Below are 19,524 nucleotides of genomic sequence, written 5' to 3' on the forward strand. Positions count from 1 at the left end.
GAAGTTGTTTGTCTTCTGTTCTAACTGACCAGATGGACCGCGACACAACCATGGGTACATGGCAAACAGGTGCTTCTGATAGATTATTCAGCACACTGTGATGGAGACAGCTTTCTCCATTTTCACACATAAGTTAAATTTCATACCGAGCTGATTAGAAAGTAAAGTTGTGGAACAGCTCAACTTTAAAGGGGTGATAGAATGCAAAACTGATTTTACCTTGTCATAGTTGAATAATGACAGTTTAGTGGGTAACTAGGACATACATAGAACCTCTAAATCCCATTGACACCTCTTTTCTCTGCAAATCTCACTATTTGAAACTGCCTCTGAAAACGGGCGAATCTCAACGAGCCCCATAGTTGACGACAACTATTGCGGCTCCTCCTCATTTGGCTCTAGTCTCTCTCTTTGTCACGCCCCAACATTTGCATAGGCTACACAACTGACCTGAGATCAGTTAGTCTTCTGAATCTAGGTTGTGCAGATCTCAGAAAGTGTATACATTGTTCATATGCTATTTTACCATTAAATTCACTTCTGAGACTTTTTTATGCCTGCCTCCCTTCACAGACCCCGGCCTGCTGTGAGGTAGATGGAGCTCAGTAACGGCTGGCAACCCACAGCACTCCATACCCACGCAAAGTCACCATTTTGGGCTAATGGACTAGGAAATGCTGCTGCTCTGACAGAGCTCGAGGGCCTCCAACTCCCCTCTTCCTACTAGCTAAATGCCGGGTGTATGTGAGTGAAAGCGCGGTCAGCCAGTGAAAGCTGGCTTGTTACGCTAGCATTCTCTTACCACAGGTTCCAGTTACTCTTTTAATGTGTGTAATTATAATGTGTTGAGTTATTTAAACAAACGATTGGGGAAATAAACGCCGCTTGTCCGTGAGTCTCATTGATAGAGCCTGTGGCTGGATGTAGCTCTATCTATGAGAGCTAGCTAGCTAGCCTCCTCTTAGAATTCCTCTGGAATTCACAAAAATTCATTAACTTGAAACACCGTTGTTAGCTTTATAAGACATTTAGTTAGATGTCGTATACGTGGCGTGACGAAATTCAAACTGTAAATATACTTGAATTAAGGCGAAAAGGAAGCTAACTATCCGTGATTTGTAGCTAGGATTGAAGGGACAGTCGCAGCTAACGAAACACCTAGCTAGTCTTCACAAATATTAACTTGAAATCGGACACCGTTGTTAGCTTTATAAGACATATAGTTAGATGTTGTGTAAGTGGCGTGACGAAATTCAAACTGTAAATATACTCGAATTAAAGGCAAAAGGAAGCTAACTATCCGTGGTTTGTAGCTACACATAGCTAGGATTGAAGGGACAGTGGGCGCTTACGAAACACTTTGTCTTCACAAATATTCATTAACTTGAAATCGGACACCGTTGTTAGCTTTATAAGACCTTTAGTAAGATTTTGTATAAGTGGCGTTACGTGTGTAACATGTGGTAAGAGATTGCTGGTGTAACAAGCTCGCTGACGGAGCTCTCACTCTCACACAACGGGCCATTTAGCTAGCAGGAAGAGGGGAGTTGAAGGCCCTGGAGCTCTGTCAGGGCAGCGGTGTTGGTAGTCCCTGCTGTGGGCTGCTAGTCGTGACGGAGCTCCAAGTACCTCATAGCAGGCCGGGATCTGTGAAGGAAGGCAGGCCGGGCGGGCGGCGAGGCAGCACCGGCGGGCGGCGAGGCAGCACCGGCGGGCGGCGAGGCAGCACCGGCGGCTGAACTCCGACACACAGTCTTACCAAATTTGCAGTTAGCCATCAATTTTCGTAAAACGGCCCATATTTGAGCTTGATATAGTTGATTTCTCGCTTAAAAAAGTCTCAGAAGTGAATTTAATAACGAAATAGCCCGACAGACAATGTATAACTTTCCAGTGTCTGAAATATGAGGCCTGCTGCCGAGTCTCCCATGTGTTTCTATGTAGTTTGCTCAAACCAATCAGCGCGTAGCTCTTTCTGAATATTCATTAGCATACCATATTTGGAAGAAAAGCTCTTGTTCCAAATAGAGCAAATAGAGCCATATTCACAGTGTAGTTAAGGGCCTAATAAAATAGCATTCGGGCAATTTTCAGCCCAACCAATGTTACATACCCCATTAGGAGACCTTAAGGAACAGTGTAAAATACCCTATATAATCATTCTATCACCCCTTTAAAGTAAGAGGACGTTGCTTCAGACAGGATTTAAATGACAGAAAGATCAGCTACTTGGCTGTTTATGCTCAGTTTTCACGTTTTGAATGTTTTCTCTAATCAATTTTAAAGTGCATTCATTACTTACTATAGTTTGTTACTTACTATCTGCTTAGCTGCTTTTGACTTAGTTCATAAAATGTACCTACCCTCCATAATACACTGGACTTTCATCTCTGGTGCTTATCGAGGCTCACTTTAAGGACCTTTGTTTATGTTTTATCATAACTTGTTTGAAATCATGTGAAAGTAAAGGCATATATTTCCACAATTCTGAAGCTATTGTTTCTTAAAAAGGTACTATGTGGAGCTTATACTGTACATGTATGAATCACTTTGTATTGCCAATGTGTGAACGTATTTTAACAAAAAAAAATAATAATTAAAATCGGAGACCATTCAAGTTAGCAGAGAGCTAAACTGGAAGTGGCCAGCTTGGAGGTCAACACAGTGAAGAAGCAGCGCCCGTCATCCGAGTAATGTTTGGCTTCGTGATGGCTTCATGCACCACTGAACATTTAATTGTTCAGCCTTTGTATTAAAATAACTTTATCCTTGCCACAATATGCACAGTAGAAATAACTAAAAAAACACTTTACCATTAACCCTTTTAGTCCTAGGCTTTTTCTTTACTTCAATTTTATTAGTTATCTATCTTAACCTTTTTATTAGTTTCAAATATGGAGATATACAGTACAGGCCAAAAGTTTGGACACACCTTCTCATTCAATGTGTTTCCTTTTTATTTTCATGACTATTTCCATTGTAGATTCTCACTGAAGGCATCAAAACTATGAATGAACGCATATGGAATTATGTACTTAACAAAAAAGTGTGAAATAACTGAAAACATGTCTTATATTTTAGATTCCTCAAAGTAGCCACCCTTTGCTTTTTTTGATAACTCTGCAAACCCTTGGTGTTCTCTCAATGAGCTTCATGAGGTAGTCACCTGAAATGGTTTTACCTTCACAGGTGTGCTTTGTTAGGGTTCATTAGTGGAATTTTATCCCTTATTAATAAAAATTAATAAGGGACTGACTTCTGGTGAGTCCGTCCTCCACCGGATCTCTTCAGGTCATTTTAAACATGACAACAACATATGAGCTCAGAGAAGAGCCATTTAAAACACACGAGTCATGCTCAGCATATACAGTACAGTCCCAAATCCATCACCAACATTAGGGGCAATAAACCTACTGTTGCTTTTACTGTTTCTGTCTTTGCTTCTATGTAAAGGGCTTTTGAGTATATTTTAAAGCCCTACACAAAATAAATGTATCATGTGTGTTGAATGTGTGGTGTGCTTAAACTAATTTGTAGATGTGCTATACTTAAACAGATATTTTGTATACATTGGTCTCCATTTCAGTATTTATGTTTATTCTTATTATTTTTAATATGTTTGTTTGTGTCAAGGTATTTTTCAAAGATGCAATAACCCCACCTCACAGAGCTCCACAGGAAAAGTCACATTTCCTAAAGGAAGGTAGAAGTACGTCAAGCGTCTGTTTCTCTCGAAAGAAACATTCAACTGAGTCCAGCAGCTTCTTCTCAAGAACAGCCGAATCTCTGCAAACACTGGTGAGTACACTGAGATAAAATACACTCACTAAATACTTGCTCAAAGTTAAAACCAGAATCCTGAACAAAGAAAGAAAGTAACAGCAGATAAAGTATTCCTGCTAAAAGCTAACTAGCCTAGCTTAGCTTCCCTTTGAGTCGTGCAAATAGTTGACATTTTTCAACTCTTTCCTCTCAGCCTCCCTGTCTCTGTAGTTCCTGCTGTGTGCCTTTGTAAGACAGAACAGCTGATCATATTTACTGTGTTTGAACAACCGGTCTGAACTCAAAACCTGAGCTCTACTCAGACAGGAAGTTCCACTCAGGACAAATGTTTAACTGAGGGCCATCGGTGGCCATGGGGGTTGTGGAGAGCAGTAGCTTTACTCAAAGTTAAAGTAAATACCACAATCTGGCTTTTTCTTTTCATCATATCATGTATATTGTATTGTATTTTTGGTTTGTGTGTGAGTGAGTATGTCCTTGGTAATTTGCTATTCCCAATTTGGGATTAATAAAGTCTATCTCTCTCTCTCTCTCTCGTCTCTCTCTCTCTCTCCGTCTCTCTCTCTCTCTCTCTCTCTTTTCTCTCTTTCTGTCTCTCTCTCCCTCTCTCCGTCTCTCTCTCTCTCTCTCTCTCTCTCTCTCTCTCTCTCTCTCTCTCCGTCTCTCTCTCTCTCTCTCTCTCTTTTCTCTCTTTCTGTCTCTCTCTCCCTCTCTCCATCTCTCTTTCTGTTTCTCTCTCTCTCTCTCTCTCTCTCTCTCTCTCTCTCTCTCTCTCTCTTTCTCTGTCAATTCAATTTCAATTCAATTTGCTTTATTGGCATGAACAAAGAAAACATGTTGTTGCCAAAGCAGTTTACAGAAAATACATATAGTACATATCACATATTAAATATATACAGCACGTGTCACATATACAGTGCCTTGCGAAAGTATTCGGCCCCCTTGAACTTTTCGACCTTTTGCCACATTTCAGGCCTCAAACATAAAGATATAAAACTGTAATTTTTTGTGAAGAATCAACAACAAGTGGGACACAATCATGAAGTGGAACGAAATTTATTGGATATTTCAAACCTTTTAAACAAATAAAAAACTGAAATATTGGGCGTGCAAAATTATTCAGCCCCCTTAAGTTAATACTTTGTAACACCCCTTTTTTAACCGATTACAGCTGTAAGTCGGCTTGGGGTATGTCTCTATCAGTTTTGCACATCGAAACGGACATTTTTGCCCATTCCTCCTTGCAAAACAGCTCGAGCTCAGTGAGGTTGGATGGAGAGCGTTTGTGAACAGCAGTTTTCAGTTCTTTCCACAGATTCTCGATTGGATTCAGGTCTGGACTTTGACTTGGCCATTCTAACACCTGGATATGTTTATTTGTGAACCATTCCATTGTAGATTTTGCTTTATGTTTTGGATCATTGTCTTGTTGGAAGACAAATCTCCGTCCCAGTCTCAGGTCTTTTGGAGACTCCATCAGGTTTTCTTCCAGAATGGTCCTGTATTTGGCTCCATCCATCTTCCCATCAATTTTAACCATCTTCCCTGTCCCTGCTGAAGAAAAGCAGGCCCAAACCATGATGCTGCCACCACCATGTTTGACAGTGGGGATGGTGTGTTCAGGGTGATGAGCTGTGTTGCTTTTACACGAACGCTTGCATGGTTTTGATTGTTGCCAAAAGTTCGATTTTGGTTTCATCTGACCACAGCACCTTCTTCCACATGTTTGGTGTGGTCTCCCCAGTGTTTTTGGCGAAAACTTAAACGACAAACTTTTTTATGGATATCTTTAAGAAATGGCTTTCTTCTTGCCACTCTTCCATAAAGGCCAGATTTGTGCAGTATACGACTGATTGTTGTCCTATGGACAGAGTCTCCCACCTCAGCTGTAGATCTCTGCAGTTCATCCAGAGTGATCATGGGCCTCTTGGCTGCATCTCTGATCAGTCTTCTCATTGTATGAGCTGAAAGTTTAGAAGGACGGCCGGGTCTTCGCAATTTGTAGTGGTCTGATACTCCTTCCATTTCAATATTATCGCTTGCACAGTGCTCCTTGGGATGTTTAAAGCTAGGGAAATCTTTTTGTATCCACATCCGGCTTTAAACTTCTCCCACAACAGTATCTCGGGACCTGGCTGGTGTGTTCCTTGTTCTTCATGATGCTCTCCGCGCTTTTTACACGGACCTCTGAGACTATCACAGAGCAGGTGCATTTATAAGCGAGAGACTTGATTATACACAGCTGGATTCTATTTATCATCATTAGTCATTTAGGTCAACATTGGATCATTCAGAGATCCTCACTGAACTTCTGGAGAGAGTTTGCTGCACTGAAAGTAAAGGGGCTGAATAATTTTGCACGCCCACTTTTTCAGTTTTTTATTTGTTAAAAAAGTTTGAAATAGCCAATGAATTTCGTTCCACTTCATAATTGGGACCCACTTGTTGTTGATTCTTCACAAAAAATTACAGTTTTATATCTTTATGTTTGAGGCCTGAAATGTGGCAAAAGGTCGAAACGTTCAAGGGGGCCGAATACTTTCGCAAGGCACTGTATTCTATACAGTGTCATAAACATACAACATACTACATTACAAAACAATTACATAACACAATGTAATACTTAAGAGTTTTGTACAATCTTATAGTAGTGAGTCCCTCAGGTTGTGGCAGGCAGATACATATTTAGCTGCCATTGGAGCTGCTGTCCCTTCTCCTAGGAGGACTACCAGCTTCTCTTCTGATGTTAACATTGGGAAATTTGCTATTTTGTTGGCTATTTTTCCAAAGTGTAAGTCTCTTAGTGAAGAGAATGTTTCACATTGAAAATCTACAGATGCCCAAGGCAAAATACTTCTATGTGGGGACTTCAACGCACGAACAGGCTCAGAATCTGACTGTATAGACCACACAGGAGATAAGCACGTTTTTAAACAGTCACTTTTGACCCCCATAACCACAGTCATGAGGAACAACCCTGACAAAACAATACATAGAAATGGGAAAGAGTTAGTGCATCTCTGTAGAGCCTCAGGCCTGTATATATTAAATGGGAGGTTCAGAGGATACAGCCTGGGACGCTTTACCTACTGTTCAGCTCTTGGTAAAAGTGTAGTTGACTATGCCATCTCAGACATGGACCCCTCCTCATTCAGTGCTTTCACTGTACGAGCACAAACCCCCCTCTCAGATCACAGCCAAATAAATATGTACTTGAAAAAAAAACAGAGATACTACTAAGAAACAGCCAAGTAAACTGTACAATCTAAATCAGGCATGCAAATGGGCTCCAAAAAGTAATTAACAATGTATACACACTTTGAAATCAAATGAAATAAAACATGCAATAAACACATTCAACATAGTCCACTATCAAAATACATCTGAAGGCGTTAGCAAAGCAACAAAAGACATTACCCATATCTTCCAAAACGCTGCATTAAATGCCAAACTTGGGAAAACAAAAGGAAAACACCTTAACAGTGAACAAAAAACCTCTGACCAAAAATGGTTTGACAGTGAATGTAAAGATATGAGAAAACATTTAAGACAGCTATCAAGCCTAAAACACAGAAAGCAACATGACCCAACACTACAACATGAATACTTTGAAACTCTGAAACAATATAAACAGACTATACGACTAAAGAAATTCCACCGTACCAATCAAACACTTCAGGAGATTGAAAACGCAGTAGACCATGGTCAGTTCTGGGACATGTTGAACAGTTTAGAAACCACAAAGCCACAACAATTGGCAATACAAGATGGAGACATCTGGGAAAAATACTTCAGTGACCTTTACAAAAGTATCCCACCTGAAGACCTGAACATAAACCAAATTGATATTAAATCAAAATTAGACAATCTTGAATCTGCCATCAAAACTAACCAAAATCCATTAGATTATCAAATTACACAAAAAGAGTTAACAGACAAACTGAAATCTCTTAAATCAAGAAAAGCTTGTGGCACACATAGCATAAAAAATGAAATGCTGAAAAACAGTACCTCAGAGTTACAAATTGTAATTGTTAAACTGTTCAACATGGTGCTGACATCTGGCTGCTTTCCTGATGTCTAGAACCAGGGGTTGATCACCCCAATCCACAAAAATGGAAATAAATCAGACCCTAATAACTACAGAGGGATCTGTGTCAACAGCAACCTTGGGACAATATTCTGTAGTATCCTAAATTCAAAGATACTAACCTTTATTCAAGAAAAAAAAAACTTAGTAAATGCCAAATTGGCTTTCTTCCAAGTTACAGAACCTCCGATCATATATACACCTTACATACTTTAATTGACAAACATGTCCACCAAAAAAAGGGAGGGAAAATATTTGCTTGTTTCATCGACTTTAGAAAAGCCTTTGACTCCATTTGGCATGAAGGACTTTTCTTCAAAATCCTTCAAAGTGGAATAGGTGGCAATGTATATGACCTTATCAAATGTATGTACAAGCACAATCAATGTGCTGTGAAAATTAATAATCAAAGAACAGTGTGAAGCAAGGATGCTGTATAAGTCCTGCATTATTCAACCTGTACATAAATGAACTTGCAGACCAGTTGGACCAATCAGCAGCTCCAGGCCTCACACTCTTAGACACAGAGATTAAATACCTGCTTTATGCAGATTACCTTATTTTGTTGTCTTCAACCAGAGATGGTCTCCAACATAACCTGTCCATCCTGGAATAATACTGCCATAACTGGGCATTGGAGGTCAATTTCAAGAAAACTGAAATTATGATCTTTCAAAAAAAAGCCAGATGTCTTGAAACCAAATACCATTTTACTTTCAATAACACCCAAATCAAACACGCACAAAATTATACCTACCTTGGTCTGACCATATCTGCATCAGGGAATTTCAATAAAGCCATACACTCACTTAAAGAAAAAGCATGCAGGACAATGTATACATTAAAAACCAAGCTGTTCAGCATTAACATCCCAATTAGAATCTGGACTAAAATATTTAATAGTGTAATTGTACCGATAGCACTTTATGGAAGTGAAGTTTGGGGCCCACTCAGTAGATTGGAGCATGACTCCTGGGTCAAGCACCCGATAGAGACCCTACACACAGAATTCTGTAGAATAATTCTAAATACAGGCTCAGTGACCACCAACTGGCCGTAGAGACAGGAAGACTCAGACAGACATGGCTGCCCAGAGAGGAACGTATATGTGCACACTGCTCAACAGGGGAGATAGAAACAGAGATACACTTTCTCTCTCTCTCTCTCTCTCTCTCTCTCTCTCTCTCTCTTTCTCTCTCTTCATCTATCTCTCTCTCTCTCTCCCTCTCTCTCTCTCTCTCTCTCTCAGAGTGGATGTGTGAGTGTGAGTGCTGAGTGAGTCTATGGAGCGTGTGAGTTTCTATCTTTGTTTTTCTCTTAATTTTGGGTTTTGTATGTGTTTATTTTGTTGTGTGGTTGTTAGTTATTAGTTGGTGGAGGGTTTTGTTCGGCTTTGTCGGCTGTTCAGTGGAGGAGGCCAGCTATGCTGTCGGGGAGGTTGTCGGGTTTGACAGTGTGAAGTCTGCCTCTCGTATGAACAGTGCAGTGGTTATTTTCCTGGATGATGTGGCGAAGGTTGAGACTGTGGTGGAGAAAGGAATTGTGATTCATGATATTGTCCCCCCGGTTCTCCCGCTGGTGAGCCCAGCGAAAAAAATTTCAAACGCACCTCCGTTTTTCAAAAATTATGATTTGGAAAGACCTGTCGCGCTATGACCAGCTGATGTCTCCCATTAAAATGGTTCCGCTCGGGTGCAAGTCACCAAAACTCCAGAAGACAAGTCTTCATGATTTTGAAGGACACGGCTAATTTAAATTTAACGTTCAGTTTTAAAGTTGAAGGCTTCAGTTATGTTATTTTTGCGACTTCTGATAACATGAAGTGTTTTGGATGCGGGGAGGAGGGTCATTTGGTCCGTCCCTGTCTGCGCCGGCTGGCCCCCGGTCCCGCTGGACCGGTCTCCGGTCCCGCTGGGTTGGGCGGTTCGGCCGAGCCGGCCCCCGGTCCCGCTTGGTCGGGCGGTTCGGCTGACAGGGCCGCAGAGCAGCCTCCGGGGGGCTCAGACTCTGATGTTGCGCCACCTGTAGCTGAATCAGACTTGGCAGGTGCGCAACAGTGTGCAGAAACTGCACAGGTAACAGAGGTAGACACGCAGAAAAAGGGGAAAAGTGTTGTACAACATGAGTGTGGAAATAAAACTGTCAATGAAGGAAATGCACATTCTAATGAGAAAGCAGAAAATAACAAACAGACAGGGGAAAAGAAAGGCAAGGCAAATAAAGCCAGCTGCAGTCAGAATGATACTAATGTGGTTGATGATGTTCTGGCTGAACATATGTCTGAAGGATATAACTACAAAATTTCCAGCAAGAGAAAAAGCAGCTCTAACAAAGAACTAAGAAGCTGTTAGAGGATCTGTATGATGATGATGATGATGATGATGATCATGATGAGGAGGAGGATTGTGAGTGGACATCATCCCAAATAGAGGAGTTAACTCTTTATCCTCTGGATAAGATTAAGAAGTTCCTGCAGGACACTAAGGGGCTCAAGGCGGTTAAGACGGAGCAGTTTTTCCCTGATCTGAGAGGGTTTACCAGGTCTGTGGCCTGGCTGAGGAAAGAAAGCGAAGGGTTCACTAAACAAGAGGGTTACCGTCTCAGGAAACTCGTAACTAAAGTCAGAGCTCAACTCATTGAAGATGATGACTAAGCATCACATGCTTCTCCACATACTGGTTGTATGTGTTTTTGTTTTTGCTCTTCTCTATTTAATGGCGGATTTAAACATTGGATCCTTAAACCTTAATGGAGCAAGAAGTTTAAACTGACCGAGTTAAAAACTCTTGATGTTATTTTTGTGCAAGAGACTCACAGTGATGTGGAGAATGAGAGTGAGTGGAAGAAGCAGTGGCCTGGGGAAGTTTTTCTCTGCTATAAAGCCTCTAACAGTGGGGGGGTTGGGGTGCTCAGGGCTTTCGTCTTACATTTACAAACTTATTTTTGTAAATGCGTATGCTCCAGTTTGAACGAATGACTTTCTTAAACCTTTAGTGTGATGTCATTCAGGATTGTACTGATGATTTTTTGTTTTTGGGAGGTGATTTTAAGTGCACAGAGAATCCCAGTTTAGACCGTAATCACCTGGAACTTCATCCTGGAGCCTTATCCTGCTTCCTCGGCCAGACTCAGGCATCTGATGAAACATTGCCAAAATTAGGAATATCCTGTCTCAAAACGATGCTGAAAAACTAGTTCATGCATTTCTCACTTCCACGCTGGACTATTGTAATTCCCTACTGTCAGGTTGCTCAAATAAGTCCCTTAAGACTCTCCAGCTGATCCAGAATGCTGCAGCGCGTGTTCTCACAAGAACTAAGAAAAGAGATCATATTTCTCCTGTATTAGCTTCTCTGCATTGGCTTCCTGTAAAATTCAGGATTGAATTTAAAATCCTTCTCCTGACCTACAAAGCTCTAAATGGTCAAGCACCATCATATCTAGAAGAGCTCCTAATACCTTATTGTCCCACTAGAGCACTGCGCTCCCAGAATGCAGAGTTACTTGTGGTACCTAGAGTCTCTAAAAGTAGAATGGGAGCCAGAGCCTTCAGTTATCAGGCTCCTCTCCTATGGAACCAGCTCCCAATCTGGGTTCGGGGGGCAGAAACTGTCACCGCATTTAAGAATGAACCTCTCCTGTTTGATAAAGCTTATAGTTAGGGAGTGAGGAGTTGCAGAGTCTGCCTAACCAGGCCCACATGCTTCTCTTCATAGTCGTTAGATTAATAATATAACAAAAGTAGAGGGAGGCAGGCCAGCACAGCCCGATCCGGCAGGGGAGAGTTTCAAGCCCGAACAGGCCACCTCTCCTTATGACCTGTCTCTCTTAGTTACGCTGTTATAGTTCTAGACTGCCGGGGGACTTCCTTCTTTTGACACACTGAGCTGCTCTCTCCTCTCCCTTTCTATTACCATTTGTGTGCATCCCGTCCCAGAAATGCTTGTTATTAATTGTAGCTTCTGGGGAGTTTGCTCCCCGGAGTCCTTATGTTTTTTCACCCAGCGTATTTCCTTGGAGAACGTTGGAACCAAGATCTTGGTTGCAGCTGTTGCCGTGGTCCTGCTGCACTCCCTGCTAAGCTCTGCGGTGCCCTGCAATGTCATCCTGCATCCTGCTAAACCCTGCTGCTTCCTGCTACGTCCATCCATGCTCTGCTGGGCCACGCTACATCCTGTAACGCCCTGCAGCGCACTGATATGACATTAACTACTACCATTTGAAGTCACTGTTCCATTATTAATGTGACTATTACTGCCACTGTTCATCGCATCCCCAACCGGCACCGTCAGACACCGCCTACCAAGAGCGTGGGTCTGTCTGAGGTTTCTTCCCAAGAGGGAGTTTTTCCTCGCCACTGTCGCACTGCTTGCTCTTGAGGGAATTACTGTAATTGTTGGGGCTTTGTAAATTATAGAGTGTGGTCTAGACCTACTCTATCTGTAAAGTGTCTCGAGATAACTCGTGTTATGATTTGATACTATAAATAAAATTGAATTGAAATTGAATTGATGGAGAGCTGTGAGTTGAAGGATGTGTGGAGAGGTTTTAACATGAAGGACAGGCAGTACACCTGGGGCCCTATTTTAAAGATCTGAAACGCGAAACGCAAGTAGCTTTGTGGGCGGATCTCGGGTGCTGTTGCTATTATACTGGCAGGATGAATAACTCTTGCGCCCGACGCAAATCTAAAATGGGTTGGTCTGAAGTAGCTAGGTGTGGTTTGGGCGTAATGTGGAATAAACCAATCAGAGCATCATCTCACATTCCCTTTAAGAGCAGGTGCGCTTGTTCCATGGCGGATTGCTATTATGACGGCGGATTTGCCTGACGCACGCCAGCGGGAGCTATCCGGGATGCAGCAAAGTAATAAATGCCCATCTTGGCCGGGTGGCGATGTTGCTGCGGCCTCTCGGGCGCATCGCCTCACTTCTGGAGAGGATTGCTGCAGCCATGGAGCGTGGGCCTCCAAACGCACCACCTGCTCCTGTTGTGCCCCTTCCTCCTCCCCCTACTCCATCTCCATCCACCCGCTCCACCAGGAGCGCATCGCGCATTACTCCCGGACCAGATTCCGCCGGAGTGTCCAATCCCGCCGTAGTTCAATATCGCGTCTCCTTAAGTCCTCTAATATTTCCTCATTTATGTCATCAACACATCCATGATTCATGGAAATGTTGTGTAAAACACAACAAGCCACAAAGAATGCTGGGACTTTTTGAGAACTGTACTGTAAAGTGCCTCCTGATCTATCCAAACACCTGAAGCGCATTTTCAGTAATATTTTTCTTTGTAATTATGTATGGTTTGCAAAAATGGGAACGCATTGTGCACACGCTACATCATGGCCAAGCATGCGCTCCTAAAATAGCATCTGAATAACGCGCTGCTGACTTTAGACTAGCGCCACTGACTTTAGACCAGGTTTTTCCTGGTCAGTGGCGGAATTGTTTTCTGAAACTGCAAAATAGCACCAGGGAACGTTTGCGCCGGAACACGCCTCCTCTTTTCGCTGAACCGCCCGCGAGAGCGCAAATACATTCCCTAATTTACCAACGTGCGTCTGTGGAGGGAAAAGTCTGCTGTGCGTCGGGTGCAAAATAGGAATGATACATGCGTCGGTGTACAAAGGCAATTGCGGTGAGTGCAAGATAGGGCCCTGGAGTCATTCCAGAGAAAACATGTTGTCTTTGGCCAGGCTGGATCGGTTTTATTGTTTTAAGCATCATTTTGGTGTTTTTAAAAAGTGTGTGATTACTCCTGTTGGTTTTTCTGACCAGTGTCTCATCCAGTGCTCAGTTTATATTCAGAATGTAAAATTGCACAGCGCATATTGGCACTTTAATACTGGACTTTTAAATGATAACTCTTTTAAAGAGGGTTTTGAGTGTGTGTGGTATACACAGGAGTCTTAAGTCCAGTTTCCCATCATTGCAGCAGTGGTGGGATATTGGAAAGGTTCAAGTTAAACTTTGTTGTCCTAGAGATTGAAGTAGTGGAATTACAGAGTTTGGTGGATTCTACAGGAAATCAAGGGCATGTTGAAGCTGTTAAAGTCAAAAAGGCTGCTTTAGCCAACCTGTTGGGCCTCACAGCACAGGGGGCTCTGGTCCACTGCTGCTTCATGAACGCTTCCCAGATGGATGCTTCCTCACAGTTTTTCTTTGGTCTGGAGCGTAAGAATGGTCAAAGAAAGATCATCCATTCATTATGCTATGAAGATGGAGATACAATCACGGGAACCCCTGAGATCAGGAGATATGCCACCTTGTTCTACAAAGACGTGTTCAAGGAGGAGTATGTGGAAGATGCTGAGTCAGCTGCTTCTTTCTATGCTGGGCTTCCTCAGGTGGGTGCTGCCAACAACACCATGCTGGACGATCAACTGTCATTGAATGAATTGCATGTTGCTCTGATGAGCCTTGGGAATGGTAAGGTGCCAGGCATCGGTGGGCTACCTGTGGATTTTTACAAGACATTCTGGCCTGTGATTGGTAAAGATCGGCTGGAGGTGTTTCAGGACAGCCTGAGCAGAGGACATCTGCCGTTGAGCTGCAGAAGGGCAGTCATTACCGTGCTGCCGAAGAAAGGTGATCTGCAGGAGTTAAAAAACTGGAGACCTGTTTCTCTGCTGTGTGGGGACTATAAGATCCTGTCCAAAGCTCTCGCTTCTCGGCTTCAGGAGGTAATGGGTGAAGTGGTTCATGTCAACCAGACTTACTGTGTGCCCGGCAGGTTGATGAGTGACAATATCACTCTAATTTGGCCTGTTTTGGACGTCTCTAGCTCAGTGGGTATGGATACTGGCCTTATGTCCATAGACCAGGAAAAGGCTTTTGACCAGGTTGAACACCAGTATTTGTGGCAAACCCTCAATGCTTTTGGCTTCAGCCCAGGTTTCATAGCTAAGATTCAGGTACTGTACCATGACATTGCGAGTATATTAAAGGTTAATGGTGGTTTGGCTGCACCTTTTAATGTGCAGAGAGGGGTATGGCAGAGATGCTCTCTGTCAGGGATGCTCTATTCCCTCGCTATTGAGCCTCTGCTCAACAAACTCAGGAAGGAACTTTTAGGTGTGTGTTTTCCGGGGGGTGATTCTGCAGTTAAAATATTAGCTTATGCAGATGATGTCATGGTTGTTTTAAACAAACAAACAGATATCGACACTTTGGTGGAGAATGTAAGTATGTTTAATCATAACTCTTCTGCTAAAGTTAACTGGGCTAAAAGTGAAGCTGTGGTGGTGGGGGATAAGTTGCAGAACACTATCTCTCCCAGGAGGGCTAACCTGGAAGAAAGGAGGGGTAAAGTATTTGGGTGTGTTTTTGGGTGAGGAATGTGTGTTGCAAAAAACTGGAATAACACTCTGGAAAAAATAGAAGGCTGTTTAAAGAAATGGAAGTTACCAAGCATGTCCTATAGAGGGCTGACACTTGTCATTAACAATCTGCTGTCCTCTTCTCTGTGGCATAAACTGTCTTGTGTGGATCCCCCCCTGCTAATTTATTGTCAAAGAATCAATCTGTTTTAGTTAATTTTTTTTGGGATGAGCTGCACTGGATTCTCTGTCTGTTCTGTTTCTTCCCAAAGAACAAGGTGGACAAGGACTTGTTCATTTGGCCAGCAGGGGCGCTGCTTTCTGCCTGCAGTTCCTCCAGAGACTGCTGTTTGGCCCTAATGACTTGGAGACCTCTGGCCCACTCGGTGCTGGAAAACTTTAAGGGTTTTGGATTAAAAGATTCTCTGTTCCTGATGGATGTAACGAAGCTGAGTTTCCAGGCTTTGCCTCCTTTCTATCGTGGCATATTTACAGTGTGGAAGCTGTTGATCAAGGAGAGACGGGTGCAACGTGACTCCTTACACTGGCTGCTTCAGGAACTAGTGGTGTACAGAGACCGGTTGGATTACCCCTGCTGGGCAGGTTCTCCCATCACGGACGTGTTCTGCAGAGCATGGGTGCTCACGCTGGGAAATGTGGTGGATATCACAGGACCAAAACTAAACAATGCTACTGCTTTTGCAGCTGTTCTGGGTGTGAGATCAGTCAGAATCATCACAAAACTGTTGGATCACTGGAAATACAATCTGTCTGGACATGAATCCATAACATTGGGGTATATGAATATAATGTTGGTGATTATTACTCTTAATATACTTTCTCGTTTTATATGTTGGTTGTTTTTTGGATGTAAAGCACTGCACTTTAGACCTGAAAATAAAATGATGGTGCTGTGTTTAAATAAGGGTAAACACCATGAACAGGTTGACACACCGTGGCGAGGACATCTGGGTTTGGCGGTTGATGTCCAACCTGCGTGGAGGAGTTTATACAAACCACCGTTAACTAAAAGAGTAGCTGACCTACAGTGGAGAGTGTTACATGGGATAGTGGCAGTCAATGTGTTTCTGTCAATCATTAGTCCTGGTGTTAGTAACAGATATCCTTATTGTGATGAAAAAGAAACCGTGTTTTATTGTTATTCTGAGTGTGTGCGCCTGCTGCCATTGTTCTTGTTGCTGGAGAAACTGTTTAGTAAGGTAGGGGAGGTTTTCTCCAAACAAATGTTCATCCTTGGGTTCAGGTACAGTAAGATTGCTAAACATAAACGTCAGCTGTTAAACTTCATCTTGGGCCAATCAAAGATGGCCATGTATGTGAGCAGGAAGAGGAAGGTGGATGAGTCTGTTGATATTAATGTGAATCTACTGTTTACTCAGATGGTGAAAGCCAGAATCAGGACTGACTTTAATTATTATAAAGAGATGAAGGATGTGGATCAGTTCAGTGTGATGTGGGCTCATGGTGATGTGTTGTGCTCTGTTGAAGGAGACCAACTCATCTTTTCTCAGGAGGTGATGTCATGTATTTAGTGTATATGTATGTACGTATTTATTGTCCTGTTGTAACCAGATTATTTTTGTAAGTAACATGATGGAATATTGATTGAATAAAATTCCTTTAAAGATCTCTCCCTCTCTCTCTCTCTAACTAACTTTCTATAACTCTCTCTCCCTCTCTCTCTAACTCTCTCTCTCTCTCTCTCTCTCTCTCTCTCTCTCTCTCTATGTACTGCCCTTAATGGAGACACTATAGGTGAATACAGTAGCGCCTAATTTGCATACATTTTACATAGGATGAAAAAATAAATAACTAAAACATATTATGTTTAAATATGCAAAATAGCTTGTTTGGTTAATTTAGAAGAAATCTACGATGCAAACAGTTGCAAACCTCGTGAATACTAAAGAAGACTATGGTCTCTGTGTGAAATGGTCTCTGTGTGAACTGATTATTTTGTGGAAATCTGTGTGAAATGGTCTCTGTGTGAACTGATTATTTTGTGGAAATCTGTAAGAGAGAATAAAGTTTCTATAGAAATTATTTAAATTAACAGTTTTTAGTAGTGTTTTTATTTAGATCTGTTTTCTCACTCTTGAAAGAGCCTAACTAAGCCTTAAAGTTTATCTCATAAGTACGAGCTAATATTTCCTACTTAGAAGATAAACTTTAGGATACTAACTCCTACGTGGGAGATAAACTTACGTTTTGGCCAACAATGCCCACAATTTGTTCCCACCTTGCCTTTCAGGGCTTCCAAAGTAATTAAATTTTTATTTTTCCACACTTTTCGTCCTCAGAGTGTCAATATGTCTGCTGCCAGCAGTCTGCGAACTGAAGATGAGTTTCTCTGCTCCATCTGTCTGGATGTGTTCACTGATCCAGTCACCATACCATGTAGACACAACTTCTGTAAAACCTGCATCACTAAACATTGGCAAATTAATGTTCCCTATAAGTGTCCCAACTGTAGAGAGGTTTTCTATACAAAACCTGAGCTGCAGGTCAATACTTCAATCTCAGAGATGGCTGCTCAGTTCAGACCGTCAGCTCAACAGAAACCAAAAGAAATTCCCCGTGATATCTACTATGGATCCAAAAATAAGACCTGGATGTTCTTCCTGCTGTGTCTGATGTGTGTCGTCATGGCCTGGATGGTTTCAAAACAAAAGAAGCATCTTGTTGGTCCTCAGAAAGAAGAATATGAAGCAAAGAAAGCTGAGCTGGGGAAGACGGGAGCTGAAATCCAGCAGATGATCCAGAAGAGACAAATGAAGATTCAGGAGATCAAACACTCAGTGGAGCTCAGTGATGAAGATGCTGACAGAGAGATATCAGAAGGTGTTCAGATCTTCACTGCTCTGAAGGAGTCTCTGAAGGAGTATATTGAGAGAAGCCAGGCCGAGCTCATATGGATGATCCAAGAGAAGCAGAGAATGACAGAGGAACCAGCTGAAGGCTTCATCAAAGACCTGGAACAGGAAATCTCTGAGCTGCAGAAGAGAAGCACTGAGGTGGAGCAGCTCTTACAGTCTGAAGACCACCTCCACCTCCTCCAGAGCTTCACGTCCCTGAATGCTGTTCCACCCACCAAGGACTGGACAGAAGTCAACGTCCGTCCACCTTCATATGAGGGGACTGTGAGGAGATCTGTGACTCACCTAGAGGAGACGCTCAGTGAACAGTTGAAGAAACTGCTCCCTGAGTCTGATCTAAAAAGGGACAAGCAGTCTGCAGTGGATGTGACTCTTGATCCTGATACAGCACATCCTGATCTCATCCTGCCTGATGATAGAAAACAAGTTAAACATGTCACAAAACCGCAGGTCAATACTCTCATCACTGAGATGGCTGCTCAGTCCACAGAGTCAGCTCAACTGATACCAGAAGACGTTCCCTCTGACGGCTACTCAGGAAACAAAATGATGTTCTGCCTTGCGTTTCTGATGTGTGTCTTGATGCTCTGGATGGTTTCACACCAGATTAAACTAAAGGTCGAGCTAAAGAGGGTCCAGCAGTCTGCAGTGGATGTGACTCTCGATCCTGATACAGCACATCCTGCTCTCATCCTGTCTAATGACAGAAAACAAGTTAAACATGGTAATGTGCGAAAGAATCTGCCAGACAATCCAGAAAGGTTTGATAAATGTGTTATTGTCTTAGCAAACCAGAGTTTCTCTTCAGGAAGATTTTATTACGAGGTTCAGGTTAAAGGGAAGACTTCGTGGGATTTAGGAGTGGCCAGAGAGTCGATCAACAGGAAGGGACAAATCACACTGAGGCCTCAGGATGGTTACTGGACGATAGTGTTGAGAAATGACAAGGAGTACAAAGCTGCTGCTGGCCCTAATGTCCATCTGTCTCTGAAGTCTCGGCCTCAGAAGGTGGGGGTGTTTGTGGATTATGAGGAGGGTCTGGTCTCCTTTTATGACGTTGATGCTGCAGCTCTTATCTACTCCTTTACTGGCTGCTCCTTCACTGAGAAACTCTACCCATTCTTCAGTCCCTACCTTAATGACGGTGGTAAAAACTCTGCCCCTCTGATCATCTCTCCTGTCAGTCACTGAGTAGAACATAAATGATATATTTAAAAAAAAGATACATTTTCTTTTAATGCCATAAAACGTTCCATATCATTTCTTCAGATTCTGAATAGAGAAAGAGATCCTAGTCCAATTCATCCAGAGGGTAAAAAGGGGAGGCAAAGATACTGCAGGAGGTGAATTAAAGTTAAAATGGCAATTTCTCAGATTCATAACTCAGCTAAATGTGAACACACAGACATGAAACATGTACATGATTCATTGTG

General features: G+C 42.4%; 1 protein-coding gene across 1 annotated transcript; it reads left to right on the forward strand.

The window, feature by feature from the left end:
• The first annotated feature begins 3,565 nt into the window (after window positions 1-3,565).
• On the forward strand, window positions 3,566-19,282 carry LOC120563331 (E3 ubiquitin-protein ligase TRIM21-like). The gene is made up of 3 exons (XM_039807435.1): window positions 3,566-3,798; window positions 17,516-18,411; window positions 18,703-19,282. Exons 1-3 carry the CDS (start codon window positions 3,592-3,594, stop codon window positions 19,280-19,282), a joined length of 1,683 nt encoding a protein of 560 aa, XP_039663369.1. The 5' UTR covers window positions 3,566-3,591.
• Window positions 19,283-19,524: the final 242 nt, after the last annotated feature.

This window comes from Perca fluviatilis, chromosome 8 (genome assembly GCF_010015445.1).
Source record: "Perca fluviatilis chromosome 8, GENO_Pfluv_1.0, whole genome shotgun sequence".
In the NCBI taxonomy this organism is placed as follows: Eukaryota; Metazoa; Chordata; class Actinopteri; order Perciformes; family Percidae; genus Perca; species Perca fluviatilis.

What these genes read in the sequence shown, in the direction of transcription:
- LOC120563331 (XM_039807435.1), top strand. Translation starts at nt 3,592, where the DNA reads ATGTTTATTCTTATTATTTTTAATATGTTTGTTTGTGTCAAGGTATTT. An exon ending in CCGAATCTCTGCAAACACTG is followed by an intron (nt 3,799 to 17,515) that starts GTGAGTACACTG and finishes TTTCGTCCTCAG; the next exon opens with AGTGTCAATATGTCTGCTGC. An exon ending in AGTGAACAGTTGAAGAAACT is followed by an intron (nt 18,412 to 18,702) that starts GCTCCCTGAGTC and finishes ACACCAGATTAA; the next exon opens with ACTAAAGGTCGAGCTAAAGA.